The sequence below is a fragment of the Oryctolagus cuniculus genome, chromosome 3 (assembly GCF_964237555.1).
Source record: "Oryctolagus cuniculus chromosome 3, mOryCun1.1, whole genome shotgun sequence".
NCBI lineage: Eukaryota > Metazoa > Chordata > Mammalia > Lagomorpha > Leporidae > Oryctolagus > Oryctolagus cuniculus.
In genome coordinates this window covers 185,147,476-185,175,469 of record NC_091434.1, presented here as the reverse complement: position 1 = coordinate 185,175,469, position 27,994 = coordinate 185,147,476, and the positions used below count along the sequence as shown (strand labels likewise).

General features: G+C 57.9%; 1 protein-coding gene across 4 annotated transcripts in view; it reads right to left on the bottom strand.

Annotated features, from left to right (window-relative positions):
• ATP6V0A4 (ATPase H+ transporting V0 subunit a4) overlaps positions 1 to 27,994 on the bottom strand; it is a 71,770-nt gene that overhangs the window by 32,917 nt on the left and 10,859 nt on the right. For 3 of the 4 annotated variants that reach the window (XM_051835637.2, XM_051835638.2, XM_070071446.1), the window contains 9 exons: positions 15,622 to 15,755; positions 14,804 to 14,882; positions 14,466 to 14,560; positions 10,566 to 10,691; positions 10,132 to 10,226; positions 9,352 to 9,478; positions 5,643 to 5,725; positions 5,054 to 5,147; positions 1,846 to 2,058 (listed from right to left, as the gene is read on the bottom strand). In XM_051835637.2, the coding sequence (XP_051691597.2) occupies positions 1,846 to 2,058; positions 5,054 to 5,147; positions 5,643 to 5,725; positions 9,352 to 9,478; positions 10,132 to 10,226; positions 10,566 to 10,691; positions 14,466 to 14,560; positions 14,804 to 14,882; positions 15,622 to 15,738 (1,029 nt within the window). In that variant the 5' untranslated portion in view covers positions 15,739 to 15,755. Of the gene's footprint in view, positions 1 to 1,845; positions 2,059 to 5,053; positions 5,148 to 5,642; positions 5,726 to 9,351; positions 9,479 to 10,131; positions 10,227 to 10,565; positions 10,692 to 14,465; positions 14,561 to 14,803; positions 14,883 to 15,621; positions 15,756 to 18,158; positions 18,314 to 27,994 lie in introns of those variants that run through there. The other variant, XM_070071445.1, reaches the window with a different exon arrangement.

The window sequence follows — 27,994 nt, the reverse complement described above, 5'->3', positions numbered from 1 at the left end:
CTCTTTCTTCCTCTCCCCCCCCCCCCACAACTCTTTCAATTAAATAAATAAATCGTTAAGAAGAAGATGTTGTGGGGGCCGGCACTGTGGTGCAGTGGGTAAAACCGCTACCTGCAGTGTACACCAGCAGGCAGCTCGATCGGAAGCATGGAGCAAATAAATAATAAATAGGTCTTTTCTAAAGAGCGATAAGGGGCTGCTGCTGTGGCACTGCAGGCAAAGCTGCCACCTGTGGAGGCGGCATCCCGTATGGCTCCACTTCCGAGCCAGCTCCCTGCTGTGGCCTGGGAAAACAGTGGAAGATGGCCCAGGTCTTTGGGCTCCTGCACCCACGTGGGAGACCTGGAAGAAGCTCCTGGCTCCTGGCTTCCGCCTGGCCCAGCCCTGGCTGTTGCTGCCATCTGGGGAGAGAACCAGCGATGGAAGACACCTCCCCCCTCCACTTTTCTGTAACCCTGTCTTTCAAATAAATAAAAATATAAACAGACAAATAAGTAAAAGGCAAGCTGGGTCCTATCACTGCAGCAGGGGAGCGAGAGGAGACCCCTGTACCCGGTGCCATCCTTTGGGGCCTGCGGGCCCTTCCCAGAGCGTCTTCCTCTTGGGACTTGTGCACCCTTCTGGCTGCTGACCTCAGGGGCCCTCTCCCTCACCCCCGCACCGGCCCTCTGCTGCAGTCCAGGGGACACGCTGTCCTCAGGTGGCTCCTAGTGAGGCTGTGGGGACAGTGGTGCCTGGGGCTGATGGGAGCTTGCCCTGCGTTCCAGTCCTGCCTCCTGGATGCAGGGCTAGGGTCACCCGGCTTTCTCCTGTGTTCAAAGGGAAAGGACAGCGTCCACCCAGCCGAAGGCCTTGACCTTCAGCCCCTCAGCCCGAAGGCTCTTCTGCCGCCTGCCCCGTCTTCCCACAACATTCAGGGACCACTGCCCGATGCCACCTTCTCTGGCACAGACACCTGGGCGCCCTGCTCTCCCCAGACCGGCCACCCACCCGGCAGGAAAGGCCCCCTCCCCACGAGTCGCCCCCGGGCTGCGCCTCCCAGCCATGCCACCAGGCTCATCAGATCCTCCTGCAGGAGCCAGTGGCCAGCACACCCTCCTGTCACCACAAAGCCTGCCTCCAAGTGCAGGTCCAGTGTCGCCCCCGAGGGTGCTGCCTGGCAGGTGGTGGGCTGTGAGCGCATGTGGCCAGGAACAGCTGTCAGTCTGACCCGCCAGCCGCTGCGTGTCCAGCCACCATGCGCCGTTTCCACTGGGAGCGCCATGATCACCAGGTCTAAGGCGATCAGCAGCAGCCCACGCTGGGCCCCATCCCTCCCCACCCATGCGGGAGCTCCTGCCCACTGCCCATCGCCGCCTGGAATCGCGTTCTTCACGGGCATGCTCCCCGCCTGCCCTCCCAGAGAGGCTACCAGGCAAGGCCTTGGCCTGCCCGTGTGGCCCTGGATCCGTTCCTGGACACAGGAAGCGTCCACGAGAGAAATGCGGGGAGAGTTAAAGGAGGCAGGCAGCTCTTAGCTCGGTCGCTGTGTCAGCTCTCACTGTAAGTGCGAGACTGGCCTCGCGGTTCTGCAGGAGGGGCCTGCAGTACTGTGGCATCCGCCGCCGTAGCCAGCAGGGGGACCGTCACCTTAGTGCTCAACACACCCAGGAGACAGAAAGGGCGACTGCTCGTCCAACACAGGAACAGCGTTTCCCTCTCGTGCCCTGCACTGCGCTAAGAACCGGAGACACACAAGTGGAGGAGACGACCCCACTGCTGGTCACCTGCCAAGCTCAGGTGGCTCAGGAGGCCTGCAGGGGGGTGGACACGGATCCTCCTGTCCCTGCCCCCCTCGCCACTCACCACGCCCTGCTCCAAGGCCCTCTTGATGCGCGCAGCGTCTGCCACCGGGAACCAGATCTCGGCGATGACACACTGCTGGGTGACGTCAATGTTGCACAGGTTCAGGACGTGGTAGACGGCCTTCATCTTCTGCACCTTGGTGGCCCAGGTGTGCCAGCTGGCGGCAGCCTCCTGGAGCAGGCGCTGGCGGTGAGACTCTGTCTGTGTTATGACCTAGGCGAAGAACCACGCACGGACAAGGGGCCTTCACGGAGGTGTCGCCGCGGTGGCAGACACAGAGCCCTCGAGGTTTCTCCTCGCTCGAGGTTTCCGCTCTGACACCGGCCTTAGTGCTCAGGAGCACTGTGTCACCATTAAAACCCCAAGGCAAAATACTGCCTTGCTTTGCTGCTAACCCTGTGCAGTCCTGTTGTTCTGGGTCCAATTGCGTCCCCCAAAGAGCTACATTGAAATCCTAAGCCCTGGTTCCCGTGAATTTTCCATTATTTGGAAATAGGGCCTTTGCAGTTGGAACCGAGTTGAGATGAGGTCACGCGGACCAGGGTGCACCCTAGTCCAACCTGACTGGTCCTGGTTGGGGCGCAGCAGGGACACTGCTGCTTGATGCCAGTGTCCCACGCTGGAGTGCCTACTCACCCATCTGCTCTGCTTCTGATCCAGTTCCCTGCCAGTGTGCCTGGGAAGGCAGCGGACAACAGCCCGCGAGCTCGGGCCCCTGCCATCCACATGGGAGAGCTGGAAGGAGTTCCTGACTCCTGCCCAGACGTGCCTATTGTGACTATTTGGGGAGTGAACAAGCGGGTGGAAGATCTCTCTCCCTCTGTCTCTCCCTCCCTCCCTCCTTCTCTCTCTCCATCTCTCTCTTTCTGATGCTCTTTCAAATAAATACATAATCATTTTTTTTAAAAAGAAAAAGTTGGGCATCAAGTCACACAGGGAAGAATATCTTGTGACAAAGGAAGCTGAGATTGGGGTGATGCATCCGCCAGCCGAGTGACCCCAAGGGCTGCCCCTCCACAGCCACCAGAAGCGGGGGACAGGCGAGGAGGGATCCTCCCTCGGTGTCTTAGGAGGGGCAGAGCCCTGCAGACACCCTGATTTCTGACTTTTAGCCTCTAAACTGGGAGAAAATCAGTTTCCATTGCTTTAAACCACTGAATTCGTGGTGAGTTGTTACGGCAGTCCTGGGGTCAGTATACCTACCAGAAGGCTGCGCGTGTGCCCCTCCAGCAGTGACAGGGGATTAATGAAGGAGGGGAGGATGGACGGTTGGGCCCACGTAAACGTGATTTAATGGATTTAGGGTATGTTTTGTGGATACGGGACACAGGGTACACTTTGCTGGTAACCTTGCCCCAGGGCTGCAGCACTGCACTGTAAGAGACGCACGTGGCTGCAGATGGATGGCAGGGCTGGGCGCTGGCACAACAGTTAAGCTGCTGCTTGCGATGCCTGCGCTCCTTATCAGTGTATCTTGTTTGAGTCCCGACTACTCTGTGACTGATCGAGCTCCCTGCTAACGTGCACCCTGGGAAGAAGCAGGTGAGGGCTCAAGGACTTGGATCCTTGCCATCCATGGGGGAGGTAGAGATTGAATTCCAAGTTCCTGGGCCAGCATTGTGGCTAACAGGTTAAGCAGCGTGCGATGCTGGCATCCCTTATGGGCACCGGCTGGAGTCCCACTTCTTTACTTCCCATCCAGCTCCCTGCTGTGGCCTGGGAAAGCAGCAGAAGATGGCCCAAGTGTTTGGGCCCCTGCACCCACGTGGGAGACCTGGATGAAGCTCCTGGCTTTGGCCTGGAGCAGCCACAGCTGTTGCAACCATTTGCGGAGTGAACCAAAGGATGGAAGACCTCGTCTCTCTCTCTGCAAGTCTGCCTTTCACATAAATACTCTTTTAACCATCTAGATAAATAAATAAATAAAATGAATTTCAAACTCCTGGCTTTGGCCTGGCCCAGACCTGACTCTTGTAGGTATTTGGGGAAGAACCAGATGGGATGATCCTTCTCTACTTGTCTGTCTGTCTTTTAAATAAAATTAAAATAAATAAACTTTTAGAAGACTAATAGCCAGAAGCCGGCTTACATGCCGCAGTGGGCCATTGCCAGTGCGGACAAGCTGGCCCGAGGAGCTCTAGGACACAAGGCCACCTTCACACAGATCAAACTTCCCAAACCTTACCCCTTCCAGAAAAGCTCAAACAGCCACTACGATAGACTGCACAGGGGTTCCTGAGCGCGGGTGACCCAGAAGGCGCAGGATCCCGCAGCCTCCAAGAATGGTCTCTGCATGGGATCCCTTCCCCTGACCGCCTCTGGCCCTGGCCGCTGGCCTGTCCCTGTCCCTGCCACCTGCTGTGTAGCAGCCACCAGGCGGAGTTCCCCGGGCATCCGGCAGTGTCCACGGCCATCTCGGTTGGGCGGAACCAAAGCAGAGAGCGTCCTTGGGGAAGCTGGTCAGCTAGGCCCAAGCCTCCGAACAGGACACAGCCTGGGGCCCATCAGGGCTGGCCTGAGTTCAGCACGATTCCTTTTCCTCAACCCACCGGCGATCTCAAACTGCAGACCTCGGTGGGAGCCACACGCAGCTCCGAGAAGCCGAATTTCAGTAAAATTAAACAGAAGGCAAAGTTCAGCTGCTCTTGGCGCGGGCCGTGCTCCAAGCACTCAACAGCCTCGCTTGGTCACGCCTGCAGCGCCGAGGGTGCCGGCTCGCCAGCGCTGGCCAGAGCACACCACCCGATGGAGGCCCGGCTGACGGCAGGGACGCTTGGAGAGCTGCAGTGGCTGAATCAGAAGGGCGACTGCCACCCTGGCTGCTGATGGACCTCACGGAGGAAGTGCACTGGGGCTCAACACTGAGACCAGACCCGCTGCCATCGGCGTGAACAGCGGGGAAAGATTCGGTCGGCCTGGCTGTGGAACTTCACCGCTGCTCAGCTGTCCAGAGGCTCGTGTGGGGCTGAGACGGCAGACAGGGCGCCGTGGATCTGGCCAGGGTGGCCACCGAGGACTAAGGGCTGCGGTGGTTCTGATTCTGGGCGGAGCACCACTGAGAGGCAGAACCACCGCCTCCAGCTTGTCCAGCCCTGTCCTCTGGCCGTGCGTCGTCCGCAGCTCAGCCAGACCAGAACAGCCGGTGTTCCAGCCCCCTCCCACCAGGGCCCGGGTGACGACGCAGGGGGCGAGGCAGAGCCCCACTCACAGTGATCAGGTCTTCCAGCCTCACGTTGACACCCGCCAGCATGTCCATGCGCTCGGCCGCGGGCTCCGGGCACGGGTAAATGGTGGCCCGAAACCTGTGGTTGATATGTTCCAAGGGACAAGGCGGGTTAGCACGCACGAGCTTTGCACAACCCCTCTGCAGCGATGCCGTCATCTGCTGACTTTGCTCAGGTGGTCCCCTTCCCCAGAGCACCTGCCTCCTGGGCTGTCAGGATTCCCAGCCCAGCGCTCGCACGGGGAAGGCAGGCTGTGCCGTCCCCGGCTCTGTAAGTGGGCCCCCAGCCTCCACTCGCCTCGGCCCTCCCTGCGCGTCCTGCCCTCCGACTCAGCAGTGCCGCACGATGGGCAGTGTGCAGAGGAGCACACGGAAAGGACATGTCCACTTTCACTCACTTCGCCTCGTGCCTGTTTGTGGTCCCACGACCCTGCAAGGCAGCTGTAACGCCGTCTTGTCAAACACGCGGAACCTGCGCGCTCTTAACCCCTACCGGATCTCCACGGGGCACAGCCCCGCCCCTGTGGCCGCCTGGCCCACACCGCTGATGGACAGGTGCGTCCCGCCTCCTTACCCATCGCAGATCTTCTTGACTTTCTGCCTCAGCTGCTCTCCTTGGTAAAATATGATAAATATGTTCTTTTTAATTTCTTCCTTCTAGAAAAGCAGAACAAGTGGAAAAAAAAAAAGTTTTTTTTTTCCGGTTAGAACCGAGACAGAGAAATGTAAAGTCCTGTTTTTTAGGCTTAAAAATATGTAAGTTTAAAATTGGCAAAGTTTCTTTTTTTTAAAGATTTACTTATTTATTTGCAAGTCAGAATTACACAGAGAGAGAGAGAGAAGTCTTCCCATACAATTGTTCACTCCCCAATTGGCTGCAATGGCTGGAGCTGCGCCGATCCGAAGCCAGGAGCCTGGAGTTTCTTCCAGGTCTTCCACACCGGTGCAGGGGCCCAACAACTTGGGCCACTTCACTTGTTCCCAGGCCATAGCAGAGAGCTGGATTGGAAGTGGAGCAGCTGGGTCTCGAACCAGCGCCCATAAGGGATGCCAGCACTGCAGGCCAGGGAATTAACCTGCTGTGCCACAGCACCAGCTCCAAACTTGGCAAAATTTCAATGGTCCCCAGCTCATCTAAGTTTGTAAGTCATAGCTGAAGGTCACAGGCCAAGGAGGCAGGTGGGACGGGATTCAGGAGGCTGGGCCGCCTTGCTGTCGACCACGCTGGTTAGAGGAGGGCGGGGCTGTGTGTTCAGGGCTAAGCCTCATGCAGAATGGGATGTGTTGGCACCAGGAGACTGCAAGCCTTGGGAGGAAACAGCGGCACAGCTCACCACAGCGAAGTGCACACACAGGGAAAGCCACATCTAACTCCAGGCTCACACAGCTGCCCACCGCAGGCCTCAGAGCACTATTTATATTGCATTTTTCAAGTTCAAGTTGCACGATTCACAAGGAGAAACAGATGCCCCACAAGCACGTCTGAAAATGCTCAGCTCTTCCTGCAAACAAAGAAACTGAACCGAAGCAATGTGTTCTTTCACGCTTATTAGTGTGCGGGGATAAAGGTAAAATTACAAAACCTATTCCTGGAAAAGCCGGCCGAGTCCAGTGAGCTCATCCCATAATACTCAGGGCACCGGAATCAACAGCCATCCACCAGGTCACATCAAGTGTCAGGAAAACACCCACGTTCTACAGGCCAGCAATCCTATTCTCCTTGAAGTCATATACGGAAGTAGTCACAAGAAAGTACAAACCCACATGCGTGAAGACACTCGCCGGGTGTCTATACTCTGGAAAAAAACCTGAAACAAAGTGTCCAACGTGGATAAGATCACATCAACCCAGGGACAAACTGGGCACTCACAAAAATGATGCCACGAGTGAGCTGTTCGGCAGTGGCTGTGGGTGCTGGGTGGGGCTCGGGACCTCCGGAGCCGCCGGCTTTGCCTTCTTCCCAGAGCTCCCTGCACTCCTGGAATCTCCTTGGCCCTTTGCTGGATCTCTCGGGCCCTCTTGTCTCCTGATCCACCAGAACCAGGGATCTGTCCTGCCCCCGGGACAGCCGCCTGGCGACCTTCCACGCCAAGGGTCATCTCATGCTACACTTACTTTGCAGAGCCGTATTCTCTGCCACCGGCACCACCACACTGAGAGGGCGACATGAAGAGTGAGGAGTCAATGCCAAATCTGAAATATTCCTGGGCTGGAGTCTGGCACAGTGGCTAAGCAGCCACCTGGGGCACCTGCACCCATACCGCAGTGCCGGTGTGCGAGTCCTGACTGAACTTCCATTCCAGCTCCCTGCCAGTGCGCGAGTCCTGACTCCGCTCCAGTCCCGGCTCCCTGCCAGTGTGCAAGTCCCAACTCCACTTCCATTCCAGCTCCCTGCCAGTGCGCAAGTCCCGACTCCACTTCCATTCCAGCTCCCTGCCAGTGCGCGAGTCCTGACTGCTCCAGTCCCGGCTCCCTGCCAGTGCACGAGTCCTGACTCTGCTCCGGTCCCGGCTCCCTGCCAGTGCATGAGTCCCAACTCCGTGCCAGTCCCGGCTCCCTGCTAGTGCATGAGTCCCGACTCCGTGCCAGTCCCAGCTCCCCTCCAGTCCTGGCTCCTGCCAGTGCGTGTCCTGGAAGGCAGCAGGTGATGGCTCAAGCGTGTGGGGCTCTGCCACCCACGTGAGAGAGCTGGACTGAGTTCCAGTCTCCTGGCTTTGGCCTGATCCAGCCCGAACTGCGGCAGGCACTTGGGAGTGAACAACAGATGGGAAGACCTGTCTGTCCCCCGGGCTCTGTCTTTCAAACAAATGACAAAGCTAAAACTAAAGTAAAATTAAATATTCTTTAGAAAGGATACACCTGAGGAAATCAGACATTCTAAAACAAATACAAAATATTATTTCCATGTGTACTGCAACCACATTCAATTGGACCTGTCTATGGCTGTAGACTCGAGGACAATAGTACAGGAAGAAAGTGAAAACAAACATGGTGCAGTGGATGAGGCCTTGTGCTTCTTAAGATTGCTTTTTATTTTAACTATGAATTTGCTTTTCATCAAATAAAGCTGGTTTTTGTTGTTTGTTTGTTTGTTTTTTATTTTGGCCTTTACTCTGAGAAAGACCATAGACTGTTTCAGAATTAAACCTGATGGGGCCAGCACTGTGGCATAGCAGGTAAAAGCCACCACCTGCAGTGCCAGCATCCCATATGGGCACGGCTTCAAGTCCCGGCTGCTCCACTTCCAATCCTGCTCTCTGCTGTGGCCTGGGAGAGCACCAGAAGATGGCCCAAGTCCTCAGGTCCCTGTGCCTGCATGAGAGACCTGGAGGAAGCTCCTGGCTCCTGGCTTCGGATTGGCTCAGCTCTGGCCATTGAGGCCATTTGGAGAGGATGGAAGACCTCTGTCTCCACCCCCCCCCCCCGCCCCGTAACTCTTTCAAGTAAATAAATAAATCTAAAAAATAAAAAAAGGGGGGGGGTGACTAAATCCGGGGCCGGCACTGTGGTATAATGGGTAAGGCTGCCACCTGCAGTGCCAGCATCCCATGTGGGTGCTGGCTTGAGCCCCAGCTGCTCTATTTCCAATCCAGCTCTCTGCTATGGCCTGAGAAAGCAGTAGAAAATGGCTCAAGTCCTTGGGCCCCTGCACCCATGTAGGAGACCGGAAGAAGCTCCTGGCTCCTGGCTTCAGATCAGCTCAGCTCCGGTGGTTGCAGCCATCTGGGGAGTGAACCAGAGGATGGAGGACCTCTCTCTCTCTCTCTCTCTCTCTCTCTCTCTCTGCCTCTCTATAACTCTGCCTTTCAAATAAATAAATAAATCTTTAAAAAAAAAAAAAAAAAGAAGAAGAAGAAGAAGAAGAAGAAGAAGAACTAAACCAGCTTCTTGGAGTTAAGGAGGAAGTACGTTCCAGTGCCCGGGAGGGAGTCAGCACCCAGGGTGGGCACGGTGGCAGAGCAGGGTGAGCGGCCACATGCAACACTGGCATCCCACACTGCAGTGCAGGTCCCACTCCAAGCCGGGCCGCTTCTGATCCAGGCCTGCGCACTCAGGATCTGCAGGTGAACAAGGCCCGCACGCCCCAGGCTGGGGCACTCGGCCGACAGCAGTCTCGGTGAGTGAGACGCAGCCGCCTTCCGGCTGGCAGCGCGCCCCTGAGTGTCCTGGGGGACTGAGCACCAGCTAGGAAGTGCTGACAAGATCAGCCTCCTCTGGCCTTCCACCATAGGGAGAGCCGTGGCATTGGCGCCCTGGGCGGCGGGGAGGAAGGCGCTGCTCACCGTGACGGGGTCCTCCAGAGGCGTGTCCATCTCGCTGAACCTCAGGTACACGTTTCCTCGGCACACGCGCCACAGCAGCCGCTCGAAGGAAGCCATCCTCTCCCTGGTTATCACGCCGGCCGTGAACCTGGGCGGTCAGAGGAGACATGGGCGTGGGGGGCGGCCAGGGAGGAGGCCCCTTCTCCCTGTGCACCAGGCCGAGACAGGGCCACCCCCACCTGCGCCCGCACCCAGCTTGCCCCGGCTCCCTGTGGACCTCTGTTTCCCTTGATATGTTCGGTTATCCTAATCACGCCGATCAATACACCAGGTCCACTTGCTGGTAATAAGAGAGCGCTGGACACTCACTGCAGCGTTGTAACTAAACGGGGCCAACGAGCCACGGTGGCCTCTGGATTTTTACAGAAAACGCTAGGAGGGGTTCATGTGCTGGTTCCATGCATCCCTGGTTTCCTGTCATCCAGGTGCTTAGACAATGTGGCCCAAACATCTATCAGCCTCAAAATGGCGACTTTCACTGGCATTACTCTGAACGTACGCCGACCCGCGTTAATTTCTGATCAAACGTTTTCACAATTGTCACTCGGCTTCTCAAATCCAGCACCTGCGCTGTTACTGCGTGGCGGCGCACACTCTCGGGAAGAGGTTCTTCTGGGGCCATTTGCTCACTCATTCATTCACTCATTCATTCATTCTCACAAACACCCGGGGACCCTAGCACAGGCCCCGCAGCAAGCAGAGACCCAGCACACAGAACTCTGCACACACAGCGCCACCAACCCCAGCTTCCCAGCCACGTGGGCAGGCACGGCTCTCAACTCCAGCAGCCCGGACGTGTCCTCCGTAAAGAAATCTTCAGCCAGGTTGGTTTCCGTCTGAAAGCCAAAGCGGTGCCGTCCCTCAGTGTAATCAGGGCACCTACCTGCAGCCCCACGCCCCAGGCTTCCTCTGCCTTCCTGAACGTTTAATCAGAATTGGGGTGCAGACTGCCCCTTGCCAGCACAGAACGCGGCCCCGTCTCCCCGCCCAGACCCCACGTCTGCCACACCAACTGCTCTGCCGCGCTCCAACGCCCCGGTCTTTGGCCTGCGTCTCAGCCTGCGTGGCCGCTGTCGTGCAGGCTCCAGCCCCTCACCACTGGCCTCCCCGTGGCACAGACACAGAGCAAAACAGACACTTGAGGGCCCGTAAATAGCCAGCCCGCCCGCAGCCACCTCGAAGAAGTCCTGGGTTTTCTTCAGGAGGTATTTGAGTTCCGTCAGCTCCAGGAGGCTTCTTCTCAGAGCCTGCTGGTTCTGGTTGGCTTCCTGCAGCTCCGCTTCCAGCTTCTCCAGAACGGTCTGCGCGGGAGGGAAGACCGGGGAGCCTGGTGGGAAGCGCCGGGACCGCCCACCACCCTCGACCCCGCCACCGAGCGAGAGCCAGAGAAGCCTTCAGGGCGTCGAAGGCCAGCCAGGGGCTCCCTGTGCTTGGAGAGTGAGCAGGCACCACACAGCGCTGACTGGGGTTCCACCAGCAAATGCGCCAGAGAGGTTGGAAGACGCCTGGGGGGCAGGAAGGCAGGAGCTCCATGAAAGAGTCCATGCATCCTGGCCTGGCATTCCACGCCCCCACTTCACAGGGAAGGTAAAGTAAAGCCGCCTCCGACACACCGTAACCACGGATAAAGCATGGGAGGGACCTGGCATCACTGGTAACCACAGCCAGCTCTAGGTGGGGGCCTGGAGAAAGGCAAACACGGGAGGCAAGACCAGACCACACCTCCTACCGCCCTTCTGGAATGAGCCTGGGGAAGAGCCGGCTCAGGGTCAGCACTGTGCGGCAGCAGGTCAGGTCCAGTGTCACAGGTGGGAGGGCTGTTCAGGTCTCAGCTGCCCTGCTTCCAATTGGCTGCCAGCTAACGAGCCTGGGGGCTGGCGGCCTGGGCCACTGCCTCCCCGTGGAGCCCCAGGTGCAGCTCCTGGCTCCTCCTGGCTTCTGCCTGGCCCAGACCTGGCTGTTATGGCCACTGGGGGCATGAACCGGTACATGAAAGATTTCTCTCTCTCTGTCTCTCCCTTTCTGATGAGAAATAAATAAATCTTTAAAAAAAGAATAGGCTCTATAATGAATTCTAATAGCAAGAAAAATCACCAGAACACAAAATCAACTGGTTGAAATTGCTTCTTACAAAAGAGTCTGAAAAGGACTTAGTTTTAGAATGTCCAGAGAGATAAATGAAGGTGTTACTTCTACTGGGAAAAAAAAAAAAAAAAAAAACAAGATATTATTAAACAAACATACCCCATAATAAAAGACATAATAAAAGAACAGGTAAACATAAAATAGAACTATTGAGACATCGTGAGAATGAAAGACGGCCAGGTGGATAGATCGGTTCTGTCCTGTACACAACTCCTGAAAGCAATGCTGAGATTCAAGGAATCATTTAAAAACATGCAAGATCATTCACTCAAATGCCCATCAGCAGTGCAATGCATAAAATGTGCCGTGTTCAACAGAGAGAGCACAGCCCAGCAGTGAGAACGAGTCAGCCCCAGAGACACGACAGAGCACAGGGCCTCTGAAAGCAGAATGATGGAGAGAACGGCAGGGAGCAGAGGAGTCACCGTGCGGCTCCACGTGGTCACTTAGGAGACCAGACCGACTGCAGTAAATCCAGGAGAGCGAGGAGCGGCAGACGCGGGCCAGGGGCGGCAGGGGCCCCGGCGCCTCAAGGGCAGCCCCGCGGCGCTTTCTCTTCCGTGGGGAGGCAGAGGTTGCTGTGTCTTGATTCCTTACACGTGCACATATTTATAGAATTCTACTACATCAATTCAGCACTTAGTAAAAATTACAAATAAATCCACAAGCAAACATTGTAGTAAGACTACAGAACAAAGACAAAAGTCCACAAAGGAACCCACAGAGGAACGCGCATGGGACCAGCAGATTTCCTAAGGGAGATGCACCAAGCGTGTGTGCTGACATGCTAATGAACACCGACTGGCTGCGTGTCCGTGTCCACAGCTTTCACACCAAGAGAAGGCAGCAAGGGTCAGGACCGCACAGACACCGGGAAGGGGGCGGGTGCAGAGCCGGAAGCCAGCAATCAGTCAGCACAGCAAGTGCAACGGGATCCGGGTCTCCTCTTACAAAAGAGCGGATCCCAGATTTTAAAAAATCCATCTCAGAGATTCCCCTGCCAAAGAGATAACACAAAACAATAAAAAAGGATAACGGGGCACGTGCTAGCCCTCCTCCATCTGCCCAAAAGCTTGTAATGTCAGACAGAGAATGGTGAAACCTGGATTGTGTACGCCTTGGCAGAGTCAGAGAAGGATTTATAGAATAGAGAATTAGGGGCTGGTGCTGTGGTGTAGCCGGTAAAGCTGCTGCCTGCGGTGCCAGCATCCCATATGGACGCCGGTTCAAATCCTGGCTGCTCCTCTTCCAATCCAGCTCTCCGCTATGGCCTGGGAAAGCAGTGGAAGATGGCCCAAGTTCCTGGGCCCCGGCACCTGTGTGGGAGACCTGGAGGAAGCTCCTGGCCCCTGACCTTGGATCGGCTCAGCCCTGGCCATTGCAGCCAAGTAGGGAGTGAACCAGCGGATGGAAGACCTCTCTCTGTCTCTCCTTCTCTCTCTGTAACTCTTTCAAATAAATAACCAGAGAATTGAATCAATCAACCCATGCTAAATCCAGCTGGATGAATGGTATTTTTAAGTTACTATCCAAAACACACAGGGAACTTCAAAAAGTTCATGGAAAATAGAACTAAAATTATGAGTGTACTTTGGTGCAAAAGTAATTTTGAAATCCATGCATAGGAGTGGGTATGGGGCCTGGAAGTCACAACACTGTTAAGATGCCTGCATCTCACATGTGGGTGCCTGGTTTGGGTGCCTGCTTCCGGCTCCTCCCTCCAGCTCCCTGCTGCTTCACACCTGGGAGGCAGCAGCGGTGGCTCAAGCACCCGAGTCCTTGCCGCCACATGGGCCTCTGCAGCCTTGGCCCTGGTGTGAACCAGTGGATAGGGGCGCTCTGTCTGTCTGTCTGTGCCTCTCAAATAAATGAAATGTGAAATCTAGGCATAGCTTTTTCATAATTTGCATTTTATATCTATTATGAAAAAATCTGTTGCACCAAAACATTTTTCACATCAAAATAAACTCACACTTTTAATTCCATTTTCCCACAAACCGTTTGAAGTCCCGCCATATGGCTCTTTCTATCTGGAACTAAACACACACGCTACCTCCTTAGCAAAATCAAGAAGGCCCCACCTTGCCAAGCTTCGTTGTAAGAGGAAGCGGGATGCCCGCAGTTGCTATGACAGCCCATCGAAATGCTCCTCTTTGCACCCACCCAGTGTGCGAGGCTGGGTCCTCCCACACATCGGTGCGCAGGCGACTGGGGTCTCACAGTTGTACACTGACAGCTGCACAGACCTCAAGGCTCTGAGACGCCTTCAGACCGACGAGCCAGCGAGAAGGAGCCCCCGACCAGGGGAAAGCTCTGCTCGAGGACGCCTGCCCCTTCCTCCCTGAGAGCGAAGTGTCCCCAGGTCCTCGCTGGCCTCGCTCTGCCTCTTTGGTTTCCTCTCACTTCCACCCCCACCACGTGCTCCTGGTGCGCTGGGCAAAGTTCATGGCTCCACGTGGCACCGTGCACAGGCAGACGGGAAGGAAGCAGACAGAAGGGAAGAACTAGGCACGGCCCTCCCCAGCCACAGCGTCCTTGGCTAAAGGGAACGGCCACCTTCCCCCGGTGACCACAGGAGCCAGGCTGACGAGAGGCCTCCACCTACAGAGGACTTGGGCCCTTAATCGTTTCCAACCGGCCAACGACCAGGAAGCGGCCCCTCGTGCCTGTCTTTGGCCTGCTCAGTGGCACCGTTCGTGGGCGAGCCTTCGCAGCCCGTGAGAATCTCGCACCCGTGGGATGAGCCACGTGTGCTGAGACGAGAGAACAGCTCGCCCCTGAGACAGGCTCACTGGGATTGTCCTGCGGTGCTGACGTGGACAGTCGGGTTGGTCTGCGTCTGGGCTTGGCCGGCCAGCAGTGTGCAGAGCCCCTGGGAGCCGGCGGGCTCCGGGGCTGTTCTTGGCTGGGGGAGCCAGGGCAGCGCTTACCTCCAAGGTAATCATCTCCCTCGGGAGAGGGGTCTGCGGGTACTTCTCAGGCAGCTGAATGGCAATCTCGTTCTGCATCTCGTCTTCCAGGAACCCTAGGGATGGGAGCCCACAGAGCGCACAGGCGACTGTGGTTTCTCACGACCACGAAGCCGGCTGGGCGCGGCAGGTGCCTCTCGGCCAGCTCAGCCCACGGAACTTTCCCTGGACCTGCTGCAGCTGGGGGCCACCCCAACCCCCCTCGGGGCCACCCCCAAGATCATCACAGACGGCCGCGTTAGCTAATGAAGGCCTGGGAACGATTCCCCACGCGGGAGAGAAAGGAGAAGCTGACTCACGGAGGATTCTCTCCAGCGACTCGCACCTTCTCACTTCATTCACAAACTTCCTTTGGAAGCCGCTCACGTTCGCGTTTAACTGCGGGATTGGGGGGCACAGGAGGCGTTGGGGCGACAGCTGCAGGTGCACTGTCTTTGGTTATTGCATAATCTTTTTAATGCTGGAGCTGTCTTTGGGTTAGACATTCCCATAGAGGTCAGACAGGTGAGTTCCAGGCAAAACACACCCGGTTTCCCACTCAACCCCCAGATGCCTCCGGGCTGCTCCTATTTCCGTGTGCGTGTGTGCACATGTGTGTGAGCGCATGTGTGTGTGTGCGTGTGTGTGCGTCCCTGTTCTCCTTCTCCCTGTCACTTTGCCTTTCAAACACATGAAATTAATCTTTAGAAAAATAATAAAACAAACTCCCCCTGGGAAGCGATACCCCAATGTCACGTGCACAGACGGCCTGTCCCCAGAATATCAGCTGGACTGTGGACTCCAGAATACTTTGTCCCCAGTCTGACCGTCAGAGAAAATAGGTCTCTGTGTTCAGAAGAATGGATGGACAGCCACACGCCCACTGGCTCACAGATCCCAGGCAGGAAATAAAGTAGAGTGACGCGTGACATGTGCCGACTGCTTTAGGGTTTGGAGACATCCCTGTAGGAGGACGAGGAGCGAGGGGCTTTTCCAGAATCCCCATTAATCCCGGCTAGGAGGGCCAGTGCCGCGGAATCGCACCCATTCCGGCTCCAAGCGCCTCTCTGCAGACTGCACCGTGAACGAGTTACCTCCTTCCGCCCCTGCTCCCCCCATCTCCAGAGTGCGGGCTTACGTCTTTGAACTGGACCAAGCCCAGCTCTCCGAGCTCAGCGACGCAGCAGTAGGCAGCCTCCACCTGCAGGAAGAGCTGTGACAGACACATCTGCTCGCTCCGGAACACCGACGCCATGCTGGCCCAGCCTTGGCCTGCAGCAGGAAGAAACACGACACGTAAGCCGAGAAATACGGGGAAACCTCAGGATGAAACCTCTGTAGTTAAATTAAAACACGACAGGGAGAAAATCCAACAGCAATGACTCCTGACGTAAAATGTAAACAAAAGGAAGACCACACTTTGTACCCTGCCGTGTTGACAAGAGACTTAGAATTATCCGTGGCGGTGTGGAGGCTGTGAGGAGGCCGGCCCTATCATACACTTGTTAAAGTGCAGATGTCGCATACCTTTTACAGAGAGCAGTTGCTAGCATCTATCACATTTTAGATCACCCACACCCGTGACCCAAGATTCGCACTGCTGTTGATCCAGAGAAACCCAGGTATGTACAGAAAAGCAGAGATGCAGAGATGCGTCTGATGCCACTGGCTCTCCCAGTTCTGACAAGCGGCTCTACCCTAGATGTCCATCAAGAGGGCAACGATTAAATCACCTGTGACAGCCATGTGCAGCCAGCAGGACTGAGACACACTTGGTGTCCGCTCTCTGGACGGACACTGAGCTAACGGAGAAGTCCTGGGTCAGTGCAGCGCACCTGCTAGTCACACAGTCACAGGCAGGCACGGGCCCTCCGACTCCCAGAGGGGTCCCAGGTACACAGACTCAGGGACGAGGGCAGGCTGAGCGCTCCGATCTGAACGTCTGAAACCGGAGTCGCAGACAACACTCGGAACCTTGGGGGAAGTTACCTTCAGACCACGCACAGGAGATAAACGTGGCCCAGAAAGGAATTTCGGGTCCGCCCATCCCCGGAATATCTCACTGTGTGTATGTAAGCATTCCAAAATCTGGGAAGATCCAAAATCCAGAATACCTCTGTTCCCAAGATGAAGGATATCCCACCCGGAGGAGAAACAGTCCAAGACACCCAGCAGAGTCTAACTGTGAAGCAAGCAGCGGCAAAGCCGGGGGTCAGAGTCTGGTCCCCCTGAACGGAGCTCGTGCTCAGGAGGGCCCAGGTCGTGCTCAGAAGGAGGCCCAGGTCCTGCTCAGAAGGAGGCCCAGGTCGTGCCCAGAAGGAGGCCCAGGTCCTGCTCAGAAGGAGGCCCAGGTCGTGCTCAGAAGGAGGCCCAGGTCCTGCTCAGAAGGAGGCCCAGGTCATCCTCAGAAGGAGGCCCAGGTCCTGCTCAGAAGGAGGCCCAGGGCCGGCGCCGCGGCTCACTAGGCTAATCCTCCGCCTAGCGGCGCCGGCACACCGGGTTCTAGTCCCGGTCGGGGCGCCGGATTCTGTCCCGGTTGCCCCTCTTCCAGGCCAGCCCTCTGCTGTGGCCAGGGAGTGCAGTGGAGGATGGCCCAAGTGCTTGGGCCCTGCACCCCATGGGAGACCAGGAGAAGCACCTGGCTCCTGGCTCCTGCCATCGGATCAGCGCGGAGGGTGAACCAACGGCAAAGGAAGACCTTTCTCTCTGTCTCACTGTCCACTCTGCCTGTAAAAAAAAAAAAAAAGAAGAAGAAGAAGGAGGCCCAGGTCGTGCTCAGAAGGAGGCCCAGGTCGTGCTCAGAAGGAGGCCCAGGTCCTGCCCAGAAGGAGGGCCCAGGTCCTGCCCAGAAGGAGGCCCAGGTCGGGAGCGCCCTGAGGGAGAAAACGCACTCTCAGCTCTGGGCGGGGCGACCAGCAGTCACCGCCTCCAGGCCCTCTCCCAGGCGCTGGGGGAAAGTGCACACGCCTTCCCACGCTCAGCCAGAGACCCTGCGAAAACACGAGGAAGTGGGGGCCGCAGAACCCATTCCAGGGAAAAAGTCCTCGGGATCCGCCCCCGCGGCCAGCCCAGATGGCTGCCCCCGAGGCAGCCTCTGGAAGGCCAGGCCTCCACGGACTTCATTTTCAACTGATTTACCAGACACTGTGCCTGCCCGCTGACCCTCGAAAGCCATTGAGCTGCCAAGAAAAGGCGGCAGCGTGTGGCCTCTGCCTCCTCCAGTTCTCACCTCCCTCCACACTGCTCTCCCAGGAAAGCTGCGTCTCTGCCCCCACTTCCCTCTGGGCTGGAACCTCCCCACCGGCCCTGCCGCTCCTCCAGCCCAGGGTCAGCTTCCTCCTCCTCCAGAAGCCTTCCCTGACCGCCAGCTGCACCCCGGTGGCTCAGAGCTCCTCCTGTGCGTTGCCGGGACTGTACTCACTCGCAGCTGCTTGTTAAATGAACGCATTCCACATTAGCCGGCGAGATCGGGAGGTTAAAGCCACGCCGGCTCGCACCCAGCACCGTTTAGCTCAACGTGGAGCACGGAGATGCTCAGCGAACAGTTCCCCGCTGCCTGGGAACCGCAGCGTCCCTCCCTCCAGAGGTGCACGGTCTGGCCCGAAGGAGGCGGAAAAGAGCCCCTGGACGCCCGCTCCAGGCAGACCGAAAAGCACAGCACAAAGATCGCCTCACCCTCACGTCCACCGAGCTGGTCCTGGATGCGGGTCTGGAGCTGGCCCAGGCGCTGGGGCTCCGGAGCGGCTGCCTCTGCCCAAAGCACCAAGCCGGGACGCCTGGCTTGCAAGCCTGTGGCCTGCGAGGCCCGGAGGAGGCAGTGGGGGGGACAGCCTCCCTGGGGAAGGGCCCCTCCTCCTCCCTCCCGGCGCCTTGTCCTCCCCAGGCAGCTGTGTTGTATCAACACCGGCCTGGCCAGCTGCAGGTGATGACAAACCAGCCCCACCGGCCCCACCTGTGCCCTCTGCTGTGACCTTGAGCCCCGGCCAGGACGCAGTGGTTTTGCCTCTCACTTAGCGGAGGGCTGGGGCCTTCGGAAGTCTCCGGGGACAGCGTTCTAGTGTGCCTACTGATCAAACCAAGCACACCTTTACACTCCAGACAGGAAGCACAGGAAAAGCACTCCGTAGAAGAAAGTCACACTCACCATCCCACCAACCACTATTTTCAAAAAGCTCCATGTACTTCCAAAGACCAGAAAATCCTTCTCCTCCTCCCCTTCCTCCTCCTCCTCCTCCTCCTCTTTAAAAGATTCATTTATTTATTTATTTGAAAGTCAGAGTCACAGGGAGAGAGAGAGAGGCCTTCCATCTGCTGGTTCACTCCCCAGGTGCCTGCAAAGACCAGGGCTGAGCCAGGGGGAAGCCAGGAGCCAGGAGCTTCCTCCAGGTCTCCCATGTGAATGCAGGGGCCCAAGGACTTGGGCCTTCCTCTGCTGCTTTCCCAGGCCCATTAGCAGGGAGCTGGGTCAGAAACGGAGCAGCCAGGACTGGAAGAGGTGTCCACATGGGACGCCGGCCTCACAGGTGGTGGCTTAATTCTCTATGCCACAAGGCCGGCCCCAGCAATTTCTTCTATCAAACTCCCTGTCAGGGCTCAAATTTCCTGAGCTGTCTGAGATTTGCATTCGGCGCTTCAGGCGATTCCCGTGCTTGGGCAAACCAGAGCTGCTGCTTCCAAGAACCTGGAGCGCAGACCAGAGCTCAGGCTGGGGTGCAGCAGGGAGGAGCGGGGAGAGGCAGCCGGAGCGGCAGAGCAGGGCAGCTGGGGTCCCGGGGAGCAAGCCCTGGTCTGAGGGCCTGGACGGGGTCCCGGGGAGCGAGCCCTCCTCTGAGGCCCTGGACGGGGTCCCGGGGAGCGAGCCCTCCTCTGAGGCCCTGGCGGGGTCCCGGGGAGCGAGCCCTGGTCTGAGGGCCTGGAGCAGAGCTGCCGCTGGGGTTCCTGCAAGGCTGCGCTCGGCCACGCCACCCTTGCACCCGCGCAGAGGTGCCCACGAGCCCAGACTCCGGAGGCTGAACCCGGGCTGCTCAGAGCGAAGCCGGAAGGCGAGAACGGGAGGCTGGGCAAGCCGTGGCCGGGGGCGATGCTGCCCCCCCTTCTGAGGAGCCCCGGGCCCCTCCAGGGAGGGGCTCCCTCTTCTCTCCCTGCCCGCTGCCCCTCTCCTGTGTCTGTCCATCACGGGCGGAGCAGAGGGTCTCACACACCCAGGTGCCAGCCTCCACTGAGGAGCTACCAGGGCCATCCACGGGGACCTCTGCAAGCTCTCAAGCCCCAGGCCTCCGTGGTCTTCCCAGAGTGCAAAGCACGTTAGGCACTCGCTGAGAAAGCGGCAGCCCCGGGGAGGCTGCGAGAGGCCCGCACTCCCCTGGACCCCAGCCGGACCGGGAACCAGCGCACTGTCTGAAGGGCATTGGCGTGGCCCTGGCCTGACAGTCCCGCTCAGGAGGTGCAGCCTAAAAAACAAATTCAGGACGTAAACGAAACGTAAGTGCAACGTTGCCCACCACAGCACCTGGATCCCGTCACGCGCCGCCGGATCCTGTCCTGGGCCCCGAGGACGGCGCGGGAAGCCGGCGGCAAGGCCCTGCCCCTCCAGAGGCGGCGTCCACGTGGAAGAGGGAAGGTCGGGAGCAATAAATGAGCAGCACCGCGCAGCTTGGGGACAGCACGACTGCGGAGAGACGGGGAAGCCGGCACCTGGGGCCCTGGCCTTGAAGAAGGCCGCGCGGAGGGGTGCCCTGGGCTCTGCTCTTACTTCATCCGCTCCACGCTTGGTCGTGCAGCAGCCAGCAACAGCAACGCATCAAGGAAGGCCCAGGACCCAGGAAGGGACACGTGGAGCCGAGCGTCACGCTAATCCAGCCAGCTGCCACAGAGCCAGCCGGGGTCCTGCCCAGCCAGGCCAGCCAAGCCCGGGGCAGCCCTCCACCCTCACCCGGCTGGGACAAGGTGACACTCCCCAACCGCAGCGTCAGAGTGGCCGGAGCGGGGCTGGCACTGTGGCACAGGAGGCTCAGCCACCACGGGCGAGGCCAGCCGCTCATCAGAGTCCCAGCTGCTCTGCTTTCCATCCGGCTTCCTGCTCATGTGCCTGGGCAGGCAGTGGGTGATGGCCTGGGGGCTTGGCTTCCTGTCACCCCTGTGCGAGACCAGCATGCTGTCCTGGCTCCTGGCTCAGCTGGCCCAGACACGGCTGCTGCAGCCATTTGGGGAATGAACCAGAGGATGGAAGACATCCCTCCCCCCTCTGTCGCTCTCTGTTGCTTTCCCTTTCAAATAAATCAAAATAAATCAATCCTTTAACACTATACAAAGAGCAAGGAAGCTGAACCCCCAGCCTGACCCTATGGTGACACGCGCCCCTGTGTGGACCCCCACGGTGCCGTCAGAAGAGGCCCGACTGGACACCTCACTGCTGCCTGTCCGCAGTGAGCCCCCCAGGCCTGGAAGGTGGTGAGGGAGTCGGCACAGAGGCCACGTGGGGAGCAGTCCCGTGGGCTTTTGGCTCCTCCCAGGCTGGGGGGATCAGCTGAGGCCTAGAGACTGGAACAGTGGAGTGGAAGAAACCTCTGTGCCCGACCACGAGGCTTGCCATGCAGCTACCCGACCACAACAGGGGCACTGTGGGAAGGCAGGCGCAGAGAGGAGCGGCAGAGAACAGAGAACCAGAGCTGACCCGCCCATGTCCAGCCAGAGGTGACCCTCCCACGTCCAGCCAGAGGTGACCTGCCCACGTCCAGCCAGAGGTGACCCTCCCACATCCAGCCAGAGGTGACCACCCACGTCCATCCAGAGCTGACCCACCCATGTTCAGCCAGAGCTGACCCACCCACGTTCAGCCAGAGGTGACCCACCAAGTCCAGCCAGAGGTGACCTGCCCACGTCCAGCCAGAGGTGACCCTCCCACGTCCAGCCAGAGGTGACCACCCACGTCCATCCAGAGCTGACCCACCCATGTCCAGCCAGAGGTGACCCACCCACGTCCATCCAGAGCTGACCCACCCATGTCCAGCCAGAGCTGACCCACCCACGTTCAGCCAGAGGTGACCCACCCACGTCCAGCCAGAGGTGACCCACCCACGTCCAGCCAGAGGTGACCCACCCACGTCCATCCAGAGCTGACCCACCCACGTTCAGCCAGAGCTGGCCCACCCACGTTCAGCCAGAGGTGACCCACCAAGTCCAGCCAGAGGTGACCCGCCCACGTCCAGCCAGAGCTGGCCCACCCATGTCCAGCCAGAGCTGACCCGCCCACGTCCAGCCAGAGGTGAGACAGGAGGGAAAGGATCTCGGGGAGGCGGACGGACTTTTCAGCAAAGGGTGCCGGAGCACCTGTGAATTTTGGGCCCTAAGTCATGCAACAACCCAGATCTCACATCTGATACCAAAGTCAACTCAAGGGGGCCAGCGCTGTGGTGCAGCAGGTAAAGCTGCCACCTGCGACACTGGAGTCTCATCCGGGCACCAGTTCGTGTCCCAGCTGCTCCACTTCCATCCAGCTCTCTGCTGTGGCCTGGGAAAGCAGTGGAAGATGCCCCAAGTCCTTGGGCCCCTGCACCCATGTGGGAGACCCAGATGAACCTCCTGCTCCTGACTTTGGCCTGGCCCAGCCCTGGCCATTGTGGCCATCTGGGGGAGTGAACCAGTGATGGAAGACCTATCTCCCCCTCTCTAACTCTGTCTCTTTCTCTGCCTCTTCTTCTTTCTCTGTAACTCTGACTTTCAAATAAATAAATCTTTTTTAAAAAATTAACTAAAAATGAATCCTAGATCAAAAGTTTAAATATAAAACTATAAAGCTTCTAGAAGACAGAGAACATGTTCAAGATTTACTTGGCCAGCACCGCGGCTCACTAGGCTAATCTTCCGCCTTGCGGCGCCGGCACACCGGCTTCTAGTCCCGGTCAGGGCGCCGGATTCTGTCCCGGTTGCCCCTCTTCCAGTCCAGCTCTCTGCTGTGGCCCAGGAAGGCAGTAGAGGATGGCCCAAGTGCTTGGGCCCTGCACCCCATGGGAGACCAGGAGAAGCACCTGGCTCCTGCCTTCGGATCAGCGCGGTGCGCCGGCCGCAGCACGCCAGCCGTGACGGCCATTGGAGGGTGAACCAACGGCAAAAGGAAGACCTTTCTCTCTGTCTCTCTCTCTCACTATCCACTCTGCCTGTCAAAAAAAAAAAAAAAAAAAAAAGATTTACTTATTTGAAAGGTAGCGTTCCAGAGAGAGAGAGAGAGACCACAGGTGTGAACATGCTGGGGACGGGGGGGGCGGGGGGACCTCCTGCATGCTAGACACACTGCTCCTGGCCCCCAGGCTGGAAGACGAGCCCAGAGCACCTGGGAGGTCCACACCCATCAGCAGCTCAGCACCTGAACTGCCTCCTGGGCTTGTTTGCTCAGGGCAGGAGCCCCAAGCGGCAGTCAGGGCAGTACGTGCGGCTGCATCATGACTCAGGCATCCTCCCCGTGGGACTGCGACCTTCAGGCCAGAGAGCACACAGTTGCAGGACCAAGGGCCAAAGATTCTGCAAGCGCCAGTCCCGTTCCCTCCCAGGGTTCCTGGCAATGGAGGAGACAGCACCGCCTGCTGGGTGCAGAGCACCTGCTGCCTCCTGAGGAGCCTGCCCAGCCCCGCCTGAGTGCCACCTGGCTGGAGCTGTTTCTGCAAGAGGCGAATGCACTGTTCTCACAAGCCAGCTGCTGCAGGGTGCCTGGGAACACGGGAAGATCATGAATTCCACCAGTGAGCCATTGGGAACACGGGAAGATCATGAATTCCACCAGTGAGCCATTGGGAACACGGGAAGATCATGAATTCCACCAGTGAGCCACACAAGGTTTTTATTATTATTATTTTAAAATTTTGAGCTCGTTGAGAATCCATCCCGTGTGCATCGCCATGACGGTGGGTAAGGCATTCTGCAAGTCCAGATGGTGGTGTTGGCTGAAGCCTGGCAGGCAGGAGAGGCCAAGCCACATCCAGAGCGGGCGTCTGCTCCAAGAAGAACAGGGCACTGCCTCTCCATGGTAGATATGGTCCAGCGAGAGACCCCGCCAGCAGGCAGCAGCTGGAGCACTGCTCTAAGGAACAGCGCCATCTGCAGAGCTCCACCACCAGGCCAGACACCTGCCCCCAGTGCTTTGTTTGCTTGTTTGTTTGATCTCGGAATTAGCCAAGACTCCCAGGAGGACGCTGTGAAGGGCTGGGGGAGGGGCTCTCCTTGCTTTCTCCCTGATTGCCCATGATCTGTAAAGGCACAGAGGGTCCGGGCACCTCTAGCCTGGGGATACGGTAGACACAAATGTTGGCGTCCTCGGGCTGTCACGGCACAGAGACAACAGACACGCGTTGTCTCGCGGCGCTGCAGGCTGCCCCTCCGAGATCAGGCTGTAGAGCCAGATCTGCTGAGGGCTGGGATGTAGACTCTGTTCCACGTGGGAGGTAGACTGTTCCAAGTGGGATGTAGACTCTGTTCCAGGTGGGAGGAGACTATTTCAGGTGGGAGGTAGACTGTTCCAGGTGGGAGGTAGACTCTGTTCCAGGTGGGAGGTAGACTCTGTTCCAGGTGGGAGGTAGACTCTGTTCCAGGGGGGAGGTAGACTCTGTTCCAGGGGGGAGGAGACTATTTCAGGTGGGAGGAGACTGTTCCAGGGGGGAGGTAGACTGTTCTAAGTGGGATGTGGACTCTGTTCCAGGTGGGAGGTAGACTGTTCCAAGTGGGATGTGGACTCTGTTCCAGGTGGGAGGTAGACTGTTCCAAGTGGGAGGTAGACTCTGTTCCAGGTGGGAGGAAACTGTTCCAGGTGGGAAGTAGACTTTGTTCCAGGGGGGAGGTAGACTCTGTTCCAGGGGGGAGGAGACTATTTCAGGTGGGAGGAGACTGTTCCAGGGGGGAGGTAGACTCTGTTCCAGGTGGGAGGAGACTGTTCCAGGTGGGAGGTAGACTGTTCCAGGTGGGAGGTAGACTCTGTTCCAGGTGGGAGGTAGACTGTTCCAGGTGGGAGGAGACTGTTCCAGGTGGGAGGTAGACTCTGTTCCAGGGGGGAGGAGACTGTTCCAGGTGGGAGGTAGACTGTTCCAGGTGGGAGGTAGACTGTTCCAGGTGGGAGGTAGACTCTGTTCCAGGGGGGAGGAGACTGTTCCAGGTGGGAGGAGACTGTTCCAGGTGGGAGGTAGACTGTTCCAGGTGGGAGGAGACTGTTCCAGGTGGGAGGAGACTGTTCCAGGTGGGAAGTAGACTGTTCCAGGTGGGAGGTAGACTGTTCCAGGTGGGAGGAGACTGTTCCAGGTGGGATGTAGACTCTGTTCCAGGTGGGAGGTAGACTCTGTTCCAGGTGGGAGGAGACTGTTCCAGGTTTCCCACCTTCCTCCCGCCGGCTGCTGGCACTCCTTGGCTTGCAGAAGCAGCACTCGGATCTCTGCCTTCACGTGTGTGTGTGTGTGTGTGTGTGCGCAATCTCTGCCTTCACGTGTGTGTGTGTGCGTGTGCGCGTGCGCAATCTCTGCCTTCACGTGTGTGTGTGTGTGTGCGTGTGCGCAATCTCTGCCTTCACGTGTGTGTGTGCGTGTGCGCGTGCGCAATCTCTGTCTTCACGTGTGTGTGTGTGTGTGTGCGCGTGCGCAATCTCTGCCTTCACGTGTGTGTGTGTGTGTGCGCGCGTGCGCAATCTCTGCCTCCACGTGTGTGTGTGTGTGTGTGTGTGTGTCCAATCTCCCTTCTTACAAGAACATATGCATTTTGGATTAGGGACCCCCCAACTATCACTGCCTGTGGTTACAGATTAGCCCACATCATGAGGCACTGGAGGTCAGGACTTCAGCATATGAATGGGGAACACACAATCACCCTATTAACAAGGAGGAAGCAATGGAGGCTCAGGCCCACATAAGGAACTCAAAGGGTTCGAGGCTGGACCAAGGAGACAGATGAAGAACAATGGGATGAGGGCCAGCGCTGTGGCACAGCGGGTAAAGCTGCCGCCCACAGTGCCGGCATCCCATATGGGTACCGGTTCTAGTCCCGGCTGCTCCACTTGTGATCCAGCTCTCTGCTATGTCCTGGGAAAGCAGCAGAAGATGGCCCTGCACCCACATGGGAGACCAGGAAGAAGCTCCTGGCTCCTGGCTTCGGATTGGCGCAGCCCCGGCTATTGCAGCCAATTGGAGAGTGAACCAGCGGATAGAAGACCCCTCTCTCTCTCTCTCTCTCTGCCTCTCCTCTCTCTGTGTAACTCTTTCAAATAAATAAATGTATCTTTAAAGAAAAGAAGAAGAGAAAAACAATGGGAGGACAATCATCAGAAGAACAGGAACTCAAGAGGGGAGAGCAGCTCCCGAGCCCTGGAGGAGGCTGGGAAGAGCCAGATGTTGCCGGGGGCCCCAGACCTGCTTCAGTGGAGTGAGAGGTCCGAATTCAGAGGAAGATCTGGGCAATCGGGAAGCGAGTGGCTGGTGAAGACGACTCAGGAGCGAGAGAAAACTCCTTCAAAACATCAGGCAGCAAAGAGGGGGGAGGTGGCAGAGCAGTGGCCCAGGTGAAATGAAGCAACATGGTGAGTTTTGTTTGTTTCCTCAAGAGAAGAGACAGTTGTTAGCCTCCAGAATTCTGGGGTTCTGGTTGCACAGCACATGGAGAGCACAGGGACCCCCACTTTTCTTTACCCACGATGCACACCTCAGACCGCCCCTTTAGACCACCCGAAGCACCTGCTTTCCAGTTCCACAGTAGGTTTCCTGGCTGAGCTTTGGGGACTCGTGGAAAGTTGACAAGAGAAAGTGTTAGCACCTGCAGCCCAGAACCCAAGTGAGCTTCCTGAGTTGCGCACTGTGAATCTCAAGAGCAAAGGAAGGAGGCAAGGGGAGCAGGACAAGCAGACACAGCCCTGGTCCCAGGAGGAGGAGGAGGAGGGAACAGGACAAGCAGACACAGCCCTGGTCCCAGGAGGAGGAGGAGGAGGGAACAGGACAAGCAGACACAGCCCTGGTCCCCAGGAGGAGGAGGGAACAGGACAAGCAGACACAGCCCTGGTCCCAGGAGGAGGAGGAGGAGGGAACAGGACAAGCAGACACAGCCCTGGTCCCCAGGAGGAGGAGGAGGAGGAGGGAACAGGACAAGCAGACACAGCCCTGGTCCCCAGGAGGAGGAGGAGGAGGGAACAGGACAAGCAGACACAGCCCTGGTCCCAGGAGGAGGGGAGGAGGAGGAGGGAACAGGACAAGCAGACACAGCCCTGGTCCCCAGGAGGAGGAGGAGGAGGAGGAGGAGGAGGGAACAGGACAAGCAGACACAGCCCTGGTCCCAGGAGGAGGAGGAGGAGGGAACAGGACAAGCAGACACAGCCCTGGTCCCAGGAGGAGGAGGAGGAGGGAACAGGACAAGCAGACACAGCCCTGGTCCCCAGGAGGAGGAGGAGGAGGAGGGAACAGGACAAGCAGACACAGCCCTGGTCCCCAGGAGGAGGAGGAGGAGGGAACAGGACAAGCAGACACAGCCCTGGTCCCAGGAGGAGGAGGAGGAGGAGGAGGAGGGAACAGGACAAGCAGACACAGCCCTGGTCCCAGGAGGAGGAGGAGGAGGGAACAGGACAAGCAGACACAGCCCTGGTCCCCAGGAGGAGGAGGAGGAGGGAACAGGACAAGCAGACACAGCCCTGGTCCCCAGGAGGAGGAGGAGGAGGAGGGAACAGGACAAGCAGACACAGCCCTGGTCCCCAGGAGGAGGAGGAGGAGGGAACAGGACAAGCAGACACAGCCCTGGTCCCCAGGAGGCTTCCAGTGATGTGAGAATCGGTGGAGTCCACTCTGCTGTTTTTTGAGATAGTGGGACATGGAGGCTGCACGACTCTCCCAAGGCCAGACGGTACGTTCTGATTCTTCAAGCATCTGTGTCGATGGCTTTTGCACCACAGGAGTAACCTGCCAATCTTTGAATATATTTGCGTATGTTCATAGTCTCTCAAAATTCTGGACCTGGTACATCCACGGGCTTCAGGTTCCTGCGGGAAACAACTTCCTGACCACAGAATGCATCCTGTCTCGCGCAGCAGGAGGCTGTTTTAGGCGGGGAGCATTTAGGAGCAGCGCTCCCCAGCTCTAGTGTCTGGAGCGCAGAGCCGGTGGCAGCCACATCGCACCTGCCATGCTCAAGGGCTGCCGGGAAGCGGCCGGCCGGGCGCTGAGATGAACGCTGCACACAAGGCGATTCAGAGCGCACGGAGCCTCCTGCGTTCTCACGTCCTTGCCCCCAGGAGTCGGAAGGTACTGTGTACCGTCCCGCGTGAGCTGCACAGGATTCACTCACAGGTCATCGTAATTTAGAAAGTGAAAAGGGCTGGGCGGAGAGCAAGCCAAATGTGTGGAAGGAGCTTAATCCAAAAGCAGTCCCCGGCACGGGAAACGACCAGCGGCTTCCCAGAGCTGGAGTCAGGCGGTTCCCTGCGCTCAGGTCATCGATTTACTGTCCGCGTAAGCCCAACACCCCCCCCTCGCTGTCTGCACCACCCCACCAGCCACGCTCCG